This window comes from Borostomias antarcticus, assembly GCF_949987555.1.
Source record: "Borostomias antarcticus genome assembly, chromosome: 5".
Lineage (NCBI taxonomy): Eukaryota > Metazoa > Chordata > Actinopteri > Stomiiformes > Stomiidae > Borostomias > Borostomias antarcticus.
The window spans coordinates 24,236,713-24,251,712 of NC_140238.1; the positions used below are offsets into that span (position 1 = coordinate 24,236,713).

Below are 15,000 nucleotides of genomic sequence, written 5' to 3' on the forward strand. Positions count from 1 at the left end.
ACACACACACACACACACACTCTGTAAGATGTTAAGGCGCACACTAATCCTCCGTCCTCACTTCCTATTTTTCTTCTGCCAACTCCTGTTCTCTCCATTCCTCTCTCTCTCTCCCTCTCTCTCTCTCTCTCTCTCCCTCGTTCTCTCTCTCCCTCTCTCTCTCTCTCTCTCTCTCCCTCGTTCTCCCTCTCTCTCTCTCTCTCTCCCTCGTTCTCTCTCTCCCTCTCTCTCTCTCTCTCTCTCTCTCTCTCCCTCGTTCTCTCTCTCCCTTTCTCTCTCTTTCTCCCTCCCCCTCTCTCTCTGTCGCCCTCCCAGTCCATTCCATTTGAATGGTTTGTCATGTGACCTTAACAAGACAGGAAGATTGATGGAAGGAGACGACAGCAGCGAGAACAGTGGAGAGAGAGAGAGAGAGAAATGGGCACACAATGTGATATACAGTCAAATAGCCCCCACCCCACTCCCTTTTCACCCCCCGCTCTCTCTCTCTGCTTCTCTCTTTCTCCCCCAGTCTATCTCCCTCTATCTCTCTTTCTGCTTTTCTCTGCTGGTATAACCTAGCCTAAAGTCTCTCTGTATACAGAGACAAATGTTGATGTCACATTATATCAACCGTGTTTCCCCTACCATTGCCTTGGCCCTCCCAACGGGACCTCCCACCCCTCCTGAAAGATCCAAAAAATAGCAGACTTTTAGATTGCTAACATTTTTAGCATAAGTCAATGGAGTTTAACATAGTGAAAATTAGCATTGCGGCAAGCAGACATTTTCTGACTAGGAGTGAGAGATGATGAAATGAAAATATTTTCTGTTGCTGTAGCTAGCTACAGTAGTAATGTAACCACAGTTTAGTCTATGTCTGATGTTAGTAACTATGTACAGTAGGCTAAAATTAGCTAAGTCATGTGTTGTGGACTAAATGGCGTTGCATTCATATTTTAGGCTTAGCCATTTAGGCTATGCATTAATTAGGCTTAGCCATTTAGGCTATACATTTTCAGCAATGCTTTTACGATTTCTTGTTCACACACATTTGTTTTTTTTCTAGCAATATGTTAATATTTATTTAGCTACGTTATGTCCACTTGTTTAATTTCAGCTCAGTGTAGAGAAATGAACCAATACTAACAAACGGCTTACGCCTGTGACAACACTGTTGACCATAGCCTTATTTTCACTGTCGTGCCGAACCGATACCGTGCTCAAACCACGCCGCTCCGGACCCGTGGGAACGGTTACAGTGTCTGTTTCCACCTCTCGGACTGTTGCGTTCCACGGAATGTTGTTTTCGGAACTAATATTGTCGGTTGCCATGCAACGTCTCGCTCGTGCTCTTCACATTTCTACTAAAGAATGGTTCTGCTTCCCCCAGTACGGTTAGACAACCGTGCCATGGGAACGGTTCTGCAAACGGTTCTGGGCCCAACCGGTCCCATGTGGAAACACCGTCGGAACAGTTACCCTGCGTGCTCAGAACGGTTCGGAACGACAGTGGAAATAAGGCTCATGTATCAATGACATGCCCGCCGCGTGACAACACTAGTAAAAAGTCCTAGGGGAAACCCTGATCACTCTCACAGCCCAGGCCTCACTCCTGTACCCGCCATTATACTACTTGTGTGCGTGCGTGTAATCTGGTCAGCATATCAAATAAAGTAGCCAGTGAACCAATGTGTCATTGCTGTGTGACTGTGTGATGGTGGTTGTGTTTTAGTGTTCATTATTCAGTATGTTCATATCTGTCCTTGTGTGTGTGTGTGTGTGTGTGTGTGTGTGTGTGTGTGTGTGTGTGTGTGTGCGTGCGTGCGTGTGTGTGTGAGTGGGTGTGTGTGTGTGTGCGCGCGTGCGTGTGTGAACATGTGCTGGAAGTAACAGGCTAATGATGGGCCTATTAGAGCTATGTCTGGTGTCTGTCTGACTCATTCACTCACACTGGCACCCTGCAGCACACATTACTTCAACATCAACTCACACACACACACACACACACACACACACACACACACTCCTACAGTAGCATTGCCTCCGCCAGGCACGGGGAACAGCTGGCTCTACTACTGACAACTGACCGTGTGTGTGTGTGCGTGTGCACGCATGTATGCATGTGTGTTTGTGTGTGTGTATGTGTGTGCGCATGCACATGTGTGTGTGTGTGTGTGTGTAGTGCTGGAGGCAGGCTCTACAGTTGGTTCTATCTGTTGTATTGTTTTCGGTGGCGTGTGTATGTGTGCGTGTGTGTGTTGGTTAGTAAGTTCATTGGTTGGTTCGTCAGCAGGATTACGCAAACACTACCAGACTGATTTTCATGAAACTCGTTGGAGGTTTTGTAGCATGGGACAACTTAGAACCCAACATTTTAATCTAATCAAATCATGGCGGATCTCTGTGATTCAAACTTTAAGTGAAGCGAGCTCTCCGTGTGGGAGTGTTAGAGACACCAGGTTTGGACTGGGGTGTGTGGGGGAGAGCCCAGAGTGCACCAAACTGCCGGCTCTGACCTGAGGGGGGAGCCAGAGAGCTGCCCACAAATGGACACCTATTCACCTCCATTAATTTAGACTTTTTTAATCATGACAAAGATCAACTGCTTTGAATTAGCTATGCTTGTAGCTAGTTAGATTAGTGCTGTCAGTCCTGTCATAGCTAGCTAGGTAGCTGAGAAACATCACAGAGCAGAGCTGAAGTAGCCTCGTGAGACCATCCTGATCTAGCGAGATCATTGTCAGTTTCTCTTCGCAGATCAGTCTGGACTGTCTCGAACAATTTCAGTGACAGGCGAACTCCTTCAGCCAATCAGCGTAACAAAACATAGATCAAACTTTTGCAAAATCCAGTCAAAAGAACGGCGAAAACATCTTTTCCTCAGAGAAACTCCACTAGTGCATACTCTAGTTCTTGTCTGAATGTTGTTATTGGCTCCGCCCAGCGACCGCTGGCGGAGGGTATGTTTTCAGTCGTGTGTGTTATTTTGTTTGTTCATTTGTTCGGTCACATAGCAGGATTATACAAAAACTACCAGAGCGATTTTCATGAAACTCGGTGGAGGGGTGTAGCATGGGCCAAGTTAGAACACATTACATTTTAGTGTGGATCAGAATCACTGAATGAAAAGAAAACAACATTTGCCATACTTGGACCGGCTTCCTTTCATTTATATCTACTTCTCCTGCCAGGTTTACTATACCAACGGTGTATGTATCAGTCTAGCAATGCGTCAACCCGAGTTCGGTTCCCGGAGTCAGCTTTTGATATAAACTTTTTTTATTGCTGTTTACTGCCAATATTATCTTATGTTTCTATGCATGTAAAACAATATCATTTCTGATTCATGAAAAACAAATCAGATAAACACTGTATTAGGAAAAGTTACATTTTCTTAGCCTGGATCCTGTGGTATAAGCCTATTAATCACAGCGTAATCAGAGAGAAATCGTTCTAGATAACTGGAAGTCCAGACTCACCAGCGCAGAGAAACTGAAAGTAAAAAAAAAAAAAGTTGCCAAACACTTAGGGGCGAATTCACTAAAGCAAATTGCGCCCGCTAATTGCACCATTATATTGCGCGTCAGTTGCGCCAGCTATGTGCTCCGTTTTAAAAACCTATTCACTAAAGACATTGCGCTAATAATATCCCAGCGCAAACACGCCCATTCGGTGTTTGCGGCTGAGTGCAATTTGCTGCTGATATAGGAAATGACTATAAATACTGCGCATACAGCGCATACAACTCGTATGCATATCATTGGACGATGGCAGACAGAAAGAGAAAAATACGATTCTCAGACCGCAAACTTGAAGGCATCACGGACGAGGTTCAAAAGCATGCCTCACAGCTTTCCGCAAAAAATATGACGGCTACAGCCAAAAATCATATTTGGGGTTTAATTTCCCAATCAGTCAGTGCCATTTGTGTGTGTAAACGCGGAAGACTGCAAACGGAGGTGGAATTATTTGAAAAGACGAACAAAGGAAAAATTGTCATTTCATGTTATGCAAGTTGCAGCACGATGATCTGGCATACTTTTGGGGGAGTGTATAACATTGCCCCACCGGTACGATCTAGGCATCTAAACGGCTTTTCAGGATTCCAAATGTGCACTCAATCACACCGCGCGTCCTGATGTGAGCCCGGTTGTATGCCGCCTCTCCAACGTTGGAAGGATTACGCACGGGAGTCATCATCCATGGCTGAAGATGATACCTGCCGTCACCTATGATACAAAAGCAAAATATTTTCAAGACCATTCAAATAAAAAAAATATTGTGTAGGCTATGTTTTTATTTATTTATACCTATATCGGCCCCCAGCCGTTCAATGAACAGCTATAGGGAATGCGCAGTTTCGCGTATAGACTATTATACGCACAGTTTCGTGCTATGTAGGCTATTATAAATGAGTATTATTCATTGGGGGAGCTTGGACTCGCTGGGGACGGGTGGAGAGACGCATAGTCAACTGAGCCTCCCCAGACGCGACTTCATCCTCCAGTTGGCTGAAGAGCTGCGCTCTGGCGTCCAAACAGCTACCGCGGTGGTTCTAGTGTTAAATCAAAAAGTGACCTTCTTCTAAATATTCTCTCACGAACAACATGCCTGGCGTTGCGATGCCTTCGCCTCGCAACAATCACTGCTGCCATGATCAGCAGACAGGCTGGCCGCGACACACCCCTTGCGCTTAAATACCACCACGTCTCTGAAAACGGTATTAATTTCACTTTAACTGCGTGAGGCAATTAGCGCCGATCTTTGTGAATTGGGCGGGTTTTGCAATAATGTTCATTTGCATAGAAAGGGGAACATTCTCCGCCCATATTACCTAATTTAAATATGAGCTAATAACACCGGCGCAGAGAAACGCAATGACGAACGCAACGCAGTTAACACCGTATTTCACCCTTTGCGAGGGCTTTGTGAATAGCAAACATAATTTTTGACTTATTTGCACAGGCTTTGCGTCAGGAAAAGCTGCGCAATCCTTTAGTGAATTCGCCCCTTACTGTCAAACTTTTGTAAGTTCTTATTAAATCAATTTACAGATTATAACCTTTATTTTATGGTAAATATGTTTAATAAAAGTAATTTACTGTATTTCTATGGCATTTGCACTTAATATAAAAAAACAAAAAAGATCTGTAAAATAATATAGTAAATTTCAGTGAAATAACTTTTTTTACAGTGTGTGCTTTCCAAGCATCCTTTCATTTGCTTTAGTTTAGAATCTCTCTCTCTCTCCTCCATGGTTCTTTTTTCTCTTTGTCTGAATATGTCCTTCTTTATATCGATCTATATCATATTTATTTCCAATACATGGAATTGTACACCCCTTGGATATTGTGAATAAGTGCGTCAGCCATGTGAATACTAGAGCCATGTCCCCTCTGGCTCTCCTCCCCCTTCCTCCTCCCCTCCCCTCCCTCCCTGGTTTCTGCATTGACTGTGTGTGTGTGTGTGTGTGTCTTCTTCCTTGACTGTGTGTATGTGTATCTTCTTCCTTGACTGTGTGTGTGTGTGCGTGTCTGGTTTCTTCCATGACTATGTGTGTGTGTGTGTGTGTGTGTGTGTGTGTGTGCGCGCGCGCACACGTGTTAGTGTGTGGTTTCTTCCCTGACTGCATGTGTGTGTGTCTGGTTTCTTCCTTGACTGTGTGTGTGTATGTGTGTGTGTGTGTGTGTGTGTGTGTGTGTGTGTGTGTGTGAGAGAGAGAGAGAGAGAGAGAGAGAGAGAGAGAGAGAGAGTGTGTGGTTCCTTCCTTGACTGTGCGTGTGTGTGTGGTTCCTTCCTTTATTGTGTGTGTGTTTATGTGTGTATGTGTGTGTGTGTATGTGTGTGTGTGTGTGTATGCGTGAGTGAGTGTGTGTGGTTCTTCCTTGACTGTGTTTGTGGTTCCTTCCTTGATTGTATGTGTGTGTGTGAGTGTATGGGTTATTCCTTGACTGTGCTCCCTCACTCCGTTTGAGTGGATGATCCTGGCCACCATCATCGCCAACTGCATCGTCCTGGCCTTGGAGCAGCACCTCCCTGATGGAGACAAGACCCCCCTGTCCGAACGCCTGGTATGCACACCGCACACACACACACACCGTGCACACAGCGCACTACACATACTGACACACACACCGCACTGCACCGCACCCCACACACACACACACCGCACCACACACACACACACACACACACACTCACACACACACCGCACTGCACCGCACCGCACCGCACCACACACACTGCACCGCACTGCTACACACACACACACACACACACACACACACACACACACACACACACACCGCTGCTGGACCTGTGGACACTGCAAACAAATCTATCCGATGGCAGTTTTGCTGAGGTGCGGATGTTTGTGTTCACCTCACAGCAATCTTGGGGTTGCAAGGTGGGTGTGTAGATAATTAGACCATTTGTTTCACCACTGTCATACATGCTAGCTGGCATGCCCCCCCCCTTCCACCCCACCACAACCCTCCCTAGGATAATCCTGACCCCTACTGCTGTTTCAAAACCCTGGAGGAAACACAGACCTGCATACTGTAGACCTACATAGATAAATTATTTGTACTGAAACACATACATTAACACTAGGATCTCTCCCGGTATCCAGGATGACACAGAGCCCTACTTCATCGGTATCTTCTGCTTCGAGTCGGGCATCAAGATCCTGGCTCTGGGCTTCGCCTTCCACAAGAACTCCTACCTGCGGAACGGGTGGAACGTCATGGACTTTGTGGTTGTTCTCACAGGGTGAGTGTTGATACACACCCATGGAGACGCATGCATGCATGCACGCAGACACACACACAAACACACACACACACACCTGACGTGCAAGTCCGGGGGCTGGTTGGGAAATTCAGTTTGAATGGGTGGCTGGCTAGCTCAAAAATTTCTCAATCAAATTTGCTCTCATATAAAATAATGAACGCAGGACAGTCACAACATCTGAAACTAGCTAGCAATGAGGTTTGTGCAGCAGTGTTACTGTGGTATTGGTGTCAGAAGAATACCTATTCTGGCTGTATGGATGACTGACTGACTCAACGCTTTCCTGGTCGCTTATCACAAGTGCATTTTAGAAACCACCTATGCTGACAATAGGAGGCTGCAGACACAGAAAGTATAGCTAGCTAGCTAGCACCACGGTATAGTCAGCAGTGTTAATGTAGGTAAAGTATAGCTAGCTAGCACCACGGTATGGTCAGCAGTGTTAATGTAGGTAAAGTATAGCTAGCTAGCACCACGGTATGGTCAGCAGTGTTAATGTAGGTCAAGTATAGCTAGCTAGCACCACGGTATGTGATTGGTGGTCCAGAGACACTGGTGTGGGTGGCCATTGTTTTTAAGCAGCACAGCCGCTTCTATTCCCTCCATGCCTCGATTCTGCGATTGTCTAAATTTCCTTGGAATTCTGGGCCATCCATCGAATAGTAAAAAAGACTCAAGACGTGAACAGTTACTTACAGGAAGTCCTCATAACTCCTACATACATTATCCGATTTACACCAAATTGCTCACACTTGATGAAGGTCGCATCCTGAACACATCTGTGCGTCAGCATTCAGTCATAGCCTACTTATAGCGTCACCTACTGCTTACAAGAAGTCCTCATAACTCCTACATACATTATCCAATTTACCCCAAATTGCTCACGCTTGATGAAGGTCACGTCCTGAACACATCTGTAGGTCAGTATTGAGTCATACTTATAGCACCGCCTACAGGTCAAGCAGGAAGTCATCATAACTCCTACATACATTGTCCGATTTACACAACATTTCTCACGCTTCATCAAGGTATCGTCCTGAACACATCTATGCGTCGGTATTGAGTCATGCTCACCAGCACCACCTACTGGTGACAGGAAGTTTCTCTCAGTACTGGACACCGAAATAGCACACCCTTTAACGGCGCCGCACCCCGACATGTGTGGGGTGCAAGGGCCCGCTCACTGCTGCTCACAGCCCTAGTTTGGCTTTTGTTATTTATTCCCAGTTTTGTGCTAGCGAAACAAAGACATCTTCATTATAAAAAATAATTGAACTGCTTTAAAGTCTTTCAGCCATTCATCACACTATCTTTGAATGAGCACAAATTCAATCATACATATTTATGAAACAACTTTTAATATAACCTAATCGGCCACTGAGTGAATGTCATCTTATTTGCCGATCAGCCGATGATAGTCAACAAGGCGAATAATGGCCGATACCGTTGTAAGGCCAATAACAAGGTGCTAGCCTGCTCATTGGGAGCAATTTAGGATTCAGTGTCTTGCTGCGACATGTGGACAGGAGGAGCGGGGATTTTAATGTATGTATGTATGTATAGTGTGTGTGTGTGTGTGTGTGTGTGAGTGCACATCACGCTGCGGCGTGTGTGTGTTCTCCCCTGGTCCCTACCCTTAATGAGGTGACTCAGACAGAGAGAGAGTCAGGATCACAGCAGCACCACGGGGAGGGACAGCCAGGGCAGCAAACAAATGTCAGCTCACCAGGCAGAGAAAGAGGGAGAGGGAGAGAGAGAGAGAGAGAGACAACCTCATCCTCTCTCAACCAACCTCTCTCTTCCTCTTTCCTTCTCCCTCCCTCTCCATCCCCCCTCTCTCTCTCTTTCTCTCTCTCATGTCCTCCAGGAATGGGAGTGAGTGTTCTCTATGCTTGACAGACCATCTCTCTCTGTCCCTCTCCCTGTGCCTCAGTCTCCCTTCTTCTTCCCCTCTCTCCACCTCTCCCTTTAGACCCCACGTATTCTCTTTTTTCCTCCTTTTCTACATTCATTATTTCTATTCTCTCTCCCTCTTGTTTTTTTTAGTTCTGAATGACTTTGCTGCTAATTCTCCCCTCCATTTCTCCTCACAATAAAGATAGTGAGCAGCTGTAGTGTGTGTGAATGTGTGTGTGTGTGTGTGTGTGTGTGTGCATTTATTGTATGTGTGTGTGTGCGTGTGCTTGTGTGTGTATGTGCCTGTGTGTGTATGTGTGGGTGCGTGTATGTGTGTGTGTATGTGTGAGTGTGTTATAGGAGTGCAAAAGTGGCCTTGTTTATTTTCTCAAAGCACTAGAGAGTACTTACATTCTCATCCTCTCCCCCCCTCCCCCTCCCTCCCCCCTCTCTCTGTTAGTCAGGGTAGACTTGGTGAGCCACACTCATTGTGGCATCTATGCCTCTACATCTCAATAGCACTGTCTGACTACGAAACCTGGTCCGACACAGAGACAGAAGCAGAGAGAGAGAGAGAGAGAGAGAGAGAGAGAGAGAGACTGGCTACTGACAGAGGAAAGACTCTGTGGTCACTGCATGGCAGGTGTACAGAAATGCACTTCCTCTTAAGGTGTGACCAATCTGATGACACCAGAGTGGAGTACTATACTACTATGATATATTTGATTTGTTGGTCCCGGGCTTCGCAGAGATAGATGATAATGCAAAGCAGTGGATCATAAAGCAGTGGATCATACCGGGAGAGGAATCTGCTGCATACAGTACATATTGCACAACTCCGGGACCCTGAAGCAGGCCAGGGAGATTGCGGCTGACCCCTCCCACCCCGGCCGCAATCTTGCACCGCACTCACACATCACGCCGCACACACATACACACATAAACACACTCTCTTACACATTACACACTGCATACCGTGTCATGCTTTAACAGCACAATCCTCATTACGACGGAGCCTCGAAAAGGCGCATGACCGCACTGATATCCGGACGCCAGACCTCCAGGGGGCACTCGTTTTCATTCGCGAAGGAATGCAGTTGAAGTCGCGCGTCGGAAGATAATAAAGGAAATTAAAATGTAGGCTATCCCTGATGTTGTTACAAGTAAGCACTTGCATCTTCAGTTGTTAGAAGTAAGCACTTTTAGGCTACCTCATATCCCTGTGTGTTTTCCGTTTCGATATAAACACATTTACCATTTTCTCCGGTCTCACAAGTCATTTGGGTCCATGTAGGCTACATTCCTAGTTTAGTAATTTACCCTTTTCACCGGTCTCCCTAGTTGTGCATCCTAGTCTAGTAATTTCATACAATTGGAATTTCCCGTCATATCCCCTATGCTGTTACAAGTAGGCTAAGATCACCTTTTTCTCGTGTGTCCCGAGTCACTTGATTTAGTCGTAGTTAAAATAGTTACATTTATATAGTCACTTTATGTCGGTGACTATTCAGCCAATGCAGCGTAGTCTTTCAGGTAGATTACATTTTCATTATTTGCTGGAGGTGACATTACGTGATATACTGTATGAACTGACCAATTATTAGGCTACCCTTATTATTACCACTACATAATTTATCATCAACACCTTTAGTAACACTGCTTCTGCCATATTTTCAAAACCTGGATCCTTAACCGCACACACATATGATGCAAACCTAAAAATGACTTGTCTTTTAGCCATATCCACTGCCTTGGGCTTCATGGCCTCGCTTGATCATTTGTTACCAGGCTATTATTGTTACGACTGGGCACAGTGGTGAGACTAAAATGCAGGACACAGGACCAGGCAGAGGCAAGGTCAAAGTTCAAAGTCTTTACTTGAGGCAGACAGCAGTAATCCACAAAACACAAAAAATCCACAAAAAACACAGGGTGGGCACAAGGCTGGTAGAATAGGTAGGAACCGAAAAAAACAATGCTAGGTAACACTAGGGAATGTCAGGAAAGCTTGCACGGAGACAAAGACAATAGCTGAATCCCAAATCGCGCACTTAGGCAAAAGTGCAGAGCACTCGCGGCCTTGTGGCCTTACATGCGCGTTCCCGCTAAATCCACAAGGGCTCAGGGTAGTCCCAAAACGGAATTGCTAGGTCCACAAGTGCGCCACTGCCGCCATTTTGCGCACTTTAACCGCACTTACCGAAAGTCCGCAATTTTGCGGACTTAGGAGCAGAAAATACCCACAGTCCACCGCGTTTCATGTGACACAGTGCTTGAGTGCATCCGAGTCATGATCCGAGTGCATCACACATAAATGATGACATTTGCCAATAACACATTCATCTTTAAATCCACATGCTGCAAACATATCCCACCCAACATCATTTTTAAATTATTATTAAATTAAAACAGACGTCAGTCAGTCAATTTGCAGAGCCGAGCGGAGAGCTGAGGAGCGCGTAAGAGCAGCCTCTGCGTCGGAGGGAGGCGGCAGCCAATGAAAACGAAGTGGGAGGGGCATTGAGCTAAACTGGCCTGGGAATCGTTGGCACGCCGCTGGAAGTGCTGTCCCATTTGCTCAACTCTTGTTGTTTTAAATGTGCTCTATAAATACAGTTGGATTGGATTGGATTGGATTTAATTCACGGCCCTGCACCCTCTGGCCCTTCCAGCTGACGTCAATTAAGTGCTCAGGCCGCAAGTGCGAGGGGCCGCAAGGGTGGTTTGCACACTCAGATTGGGATTCAGCTAATCTGGCACAGGAGGGAGGGGAAGTGGGGTATACTGTATATACACACGAGGAGAGGGAAGACAACGAGACACAGGTGAACCACATTAGGGCGGGAACTTGACAGGACATGGTCATCTGAGAAGGAAACGAGAGAAGGGTGAACAAAAACAGGAAGTGAACCAGAGGAGCTCAACATGACTTCAAAATAAAAGCATGACCAGAAAACATGACAGACAAATGACAGACATCACAGTCCCGTCTTTTACTGGACAGCTGGAGAGGAAATGCCCCTTTTGGCCAAACATAATGTTTATCAAAACCTGCAAACAGACAAGTGCTTACTTCTAACAACTGAACATACAAGTAACAACATAGGGGATAGCCTCCATTTTTATTATTATTATTACTATTATTATTATTGTTATTACCATTAATTATTATTATTATTATTATTATTATTATTATCTTCGGACGCACGACTTGATGAATTGCATCCCTTTGAGAGTGATGAGTGCACCAGGAGGTCATCCACATCCGGATATCACTGCGCCCTGGAGGTCATGCCCTCGCAAGCCTCCGCCGTAATGAGGATTGTGCCCTAAAAGCATGGAATCCTGCATACTCACTGTATATACACTAACTGCACTGATTTTGTATATTGTTCTTCTCTCCTATCTTATCCCTTTTTTTGCACTAGCATTTTGTACAATGTCCAAAAGCAAATTCCTAGTATGTTGCAATGGCAAAATTGTTGTTGAAACTTTCATGCCAATAACGTCTTTGAGTTGCATTGAATTGAATTGAGAGAGGCAGAGAGAGAGACGGAGAGAGGGAGGGAGGGAGAGAGAGGGGGCTAGGAAAGAAGGAGAGAGAGAGATGGAGGGAGAGAGAGAGACAGAGAGTGAGAGAGGAGGGTAGGAGAGAGAAGAGAGATGGAGGGAGAAGGAGAGAGAGACGGAGAGAGAGAGGGGGCAGGGCTAGGTAGGTGGAATAGAGCAGTAGATTTTAGAAAAATAAATTGTTTTTCTTTTGGTCAGCAAAGAAAAAACTATGGAGGGAGGAGGGTAAAGAAACAAGAGCAACGCAGAAGAAGGGAGGGATGAAAGAGGACGAGAATATAAGACAGGGAGGATAGCATGAAGAAAGAGGAGAGGAAAGGAAGGAGGGCGGAAGAATAGAGAGGGAGTGGGAATAAGCCAGTTTAGGAGAGAGGGAGAGAGAAGCAGAGCAAGCCAATTGGAAGAGGCTGTGTGTGCTGCTGCAGTAACCTGTTTTTCACTGCTGCAGATGATCAATCATCCCGTGCTGCCTTGAGACACAGGAGCCTACCTCTATCTTTCTCTCTCTCTCTCTCTCTCTCTCGCTTTATCTCTCTCTCTCTTTGTCTCTCTTTATCTCTTTATCTCTCTCTCCCTCTCTCTCTTTATCTCTCTCTCCCTCTCTCCCCCTCCCTCTCTCCCTTTCTCTCTCCCTCTCTCTCTTTCCCCCTCCGTCTCTCTCCTTCTCTCTCTCCCCCTCTCTCTCTAACTCTCTCCATCCTCTCTCTCCTCCCCCCCTCTCTCTCTCTCTTTCCTCACAGACAAAGGCTCTCATATTTTAACATAGATAAACATTCACACATGGATATATGACACACAAAGACAACACAAGAACACACATTTGATGGATTGATGGATGGATGGATGGATGGATGGATGGATGGATGGATGGATGGATGGATGGATGGATGGATGGATGGATGGATGGATAGATAGATAGATAGATAGATAGATAGATAGATAGATAGATAGATAGATAGATAGATAGATAGATAGATAGATAGATAGATAGATAGATAGATAGCAGTAGCAGTTCATCACAACACGTCCTCAGACTCCACCCCCCAGAAACACATCCTCAGACTCCGCCCCCCGGAAACACATCCTTAGACTCCACCCCCTGGAGACACATCCTCAGACTCCCCCGCTTTGGAAACAGCACACAGAGATCCGGGACTTCTAACAGTCAGATACAACAGACTGAACTCAGTAGAATATCAATGTATAGTATTTGCACACTGAGTTGAAACAAACACACACAGACACACACACACACAAACACACAAACACACACACACACACACACACACACACACACACACACAGACACATACTCTAGGTACCAACTGTGTTTGGTTTCTTTCAGGAGGAAAGGTCTTTGAAGATAAAATGCAGCTGCTCTTTCTTCCCCTCTCTGCCCTGGCTCTTTGATACTACACTGACCAGGAAACACACACACACACACACGTACATACACACACACACACACACACACAAATACAGTACATAAACACGCACTTACACGCGCACGCACACACACACATACATTCACGCACACACATACACACACATACATAAACACGCATGCACACACACACACACAATCTAACATTATAAATACACACATTTCCACTTCAAACAGTCCCACTCATCCCTCAGATGCTTTGAAGACTATTGAGACCTACAGTACACACACAACACACAGACACACACACAACACACAGACACACACACACAACACACAGACAAAACACACAACACACAGACAACACATCACGCTGTTACAGTAACACATGACTACTACTGCAAAATCTGAATCCTTTTATTGCCATGCAGTTTTTCAACCTACTAGGAATTTGCTTTTGGTCGTGGTGCATAACATGGAGACAACACTGGACAGGGTGCAGGGATGAGACAGGACAGTGCAAAGAGCACAAGTACAAAATGCTAGTGCAAAAAAGGATAAGCTAAGAAATAACAATATACAAAAGCTAGTGCAGTCAGTGTATATACAGTGAGTATGCAGAGTGTAATGTGTGTGTGTGTGTGTGTGTGTTGTGATATGTGAGTGCAGTGCGTCCCTCTCAACGGAGGTGGGGTGTGTGGTGGGTGGTGGGGTCTGTGGTGGGGTGGGTGGTGGGGTCTGTGGTGGGGTGGGTGGTGGGGTCTGTGGTGGGGTGGGTGGTGGGGTCTGTGGTGGGGTGGGTGGTTGGGTCTGTGGTGGGGTGGGTGGTGGGGTGTGGGAGTCAAGCCTTGTTGATGAGACAGATGGCCGTGGGGAAGAGGCGGCCTCAGGAAGCACATCCTCTGCTCTGCATTTTTAGTGAGGGAGAACTTGAGGTCCTGGGAGATGGTGGTGCCCAGGAAGTGGTCACTGGGGTATCATTCAGTTGTGATGGGGTGGGATGGGGGCTGGTTCCTTTCTAAAGTCTACAATCATCTCCACTATCTTGAGAGCGTTGAGCTCCAGGTTGTTTTGGCCGCACCAGGACAACAGCTGGTCGATCTCCCACCTGTAGGTGGACTCGACGCCCTCGGAGATGAGACCGATGAGGGTGGTGTCGTCCACAAAAGTCTGGCTGTGAACCAGGGCTTGTCGTTGTTGTTTTTGACCCTGGTGTACGGTAGGTTGGAACGCATGCTCTCTCGACAAAGCTGATGTGTGACGACACAGTGTCTGTGTATGTGCTGGTTGTTACCAGCCTGCCCAGTCAACGTAGCCCTGATCATGGCCGGCCCGTTCTAGCCTCACACCTGATTTCTCCTTAGCTTCGTCGGTCT

General features: G+C 46.1%; 1 protein-coding gene across 1 annotated transcript in view; it reads left to right on the plus strand.

Moving 5' to 3' along the window:
• The window catches only part of cacna1aa (calcium channel, voltage-dependent, P/Q type, alpha 1A subunit, a), a gene marked incomplete at both ends in the record, with an annotated part of 107,013 nt that overhangs the window by 15,229 nt on the left and 76,784 nt on the right, over positions 1–15,000 (plus strand). Inside the window, 2 exon segments of the mRNA XM_084438178.1 lie at positions 5,948–6,053; positions 6,614–6,753. Coding sequence (XP_084294304.1) covers positions 5,948–6,053; positions 6,614–6,753 — 246 coding nt within the window.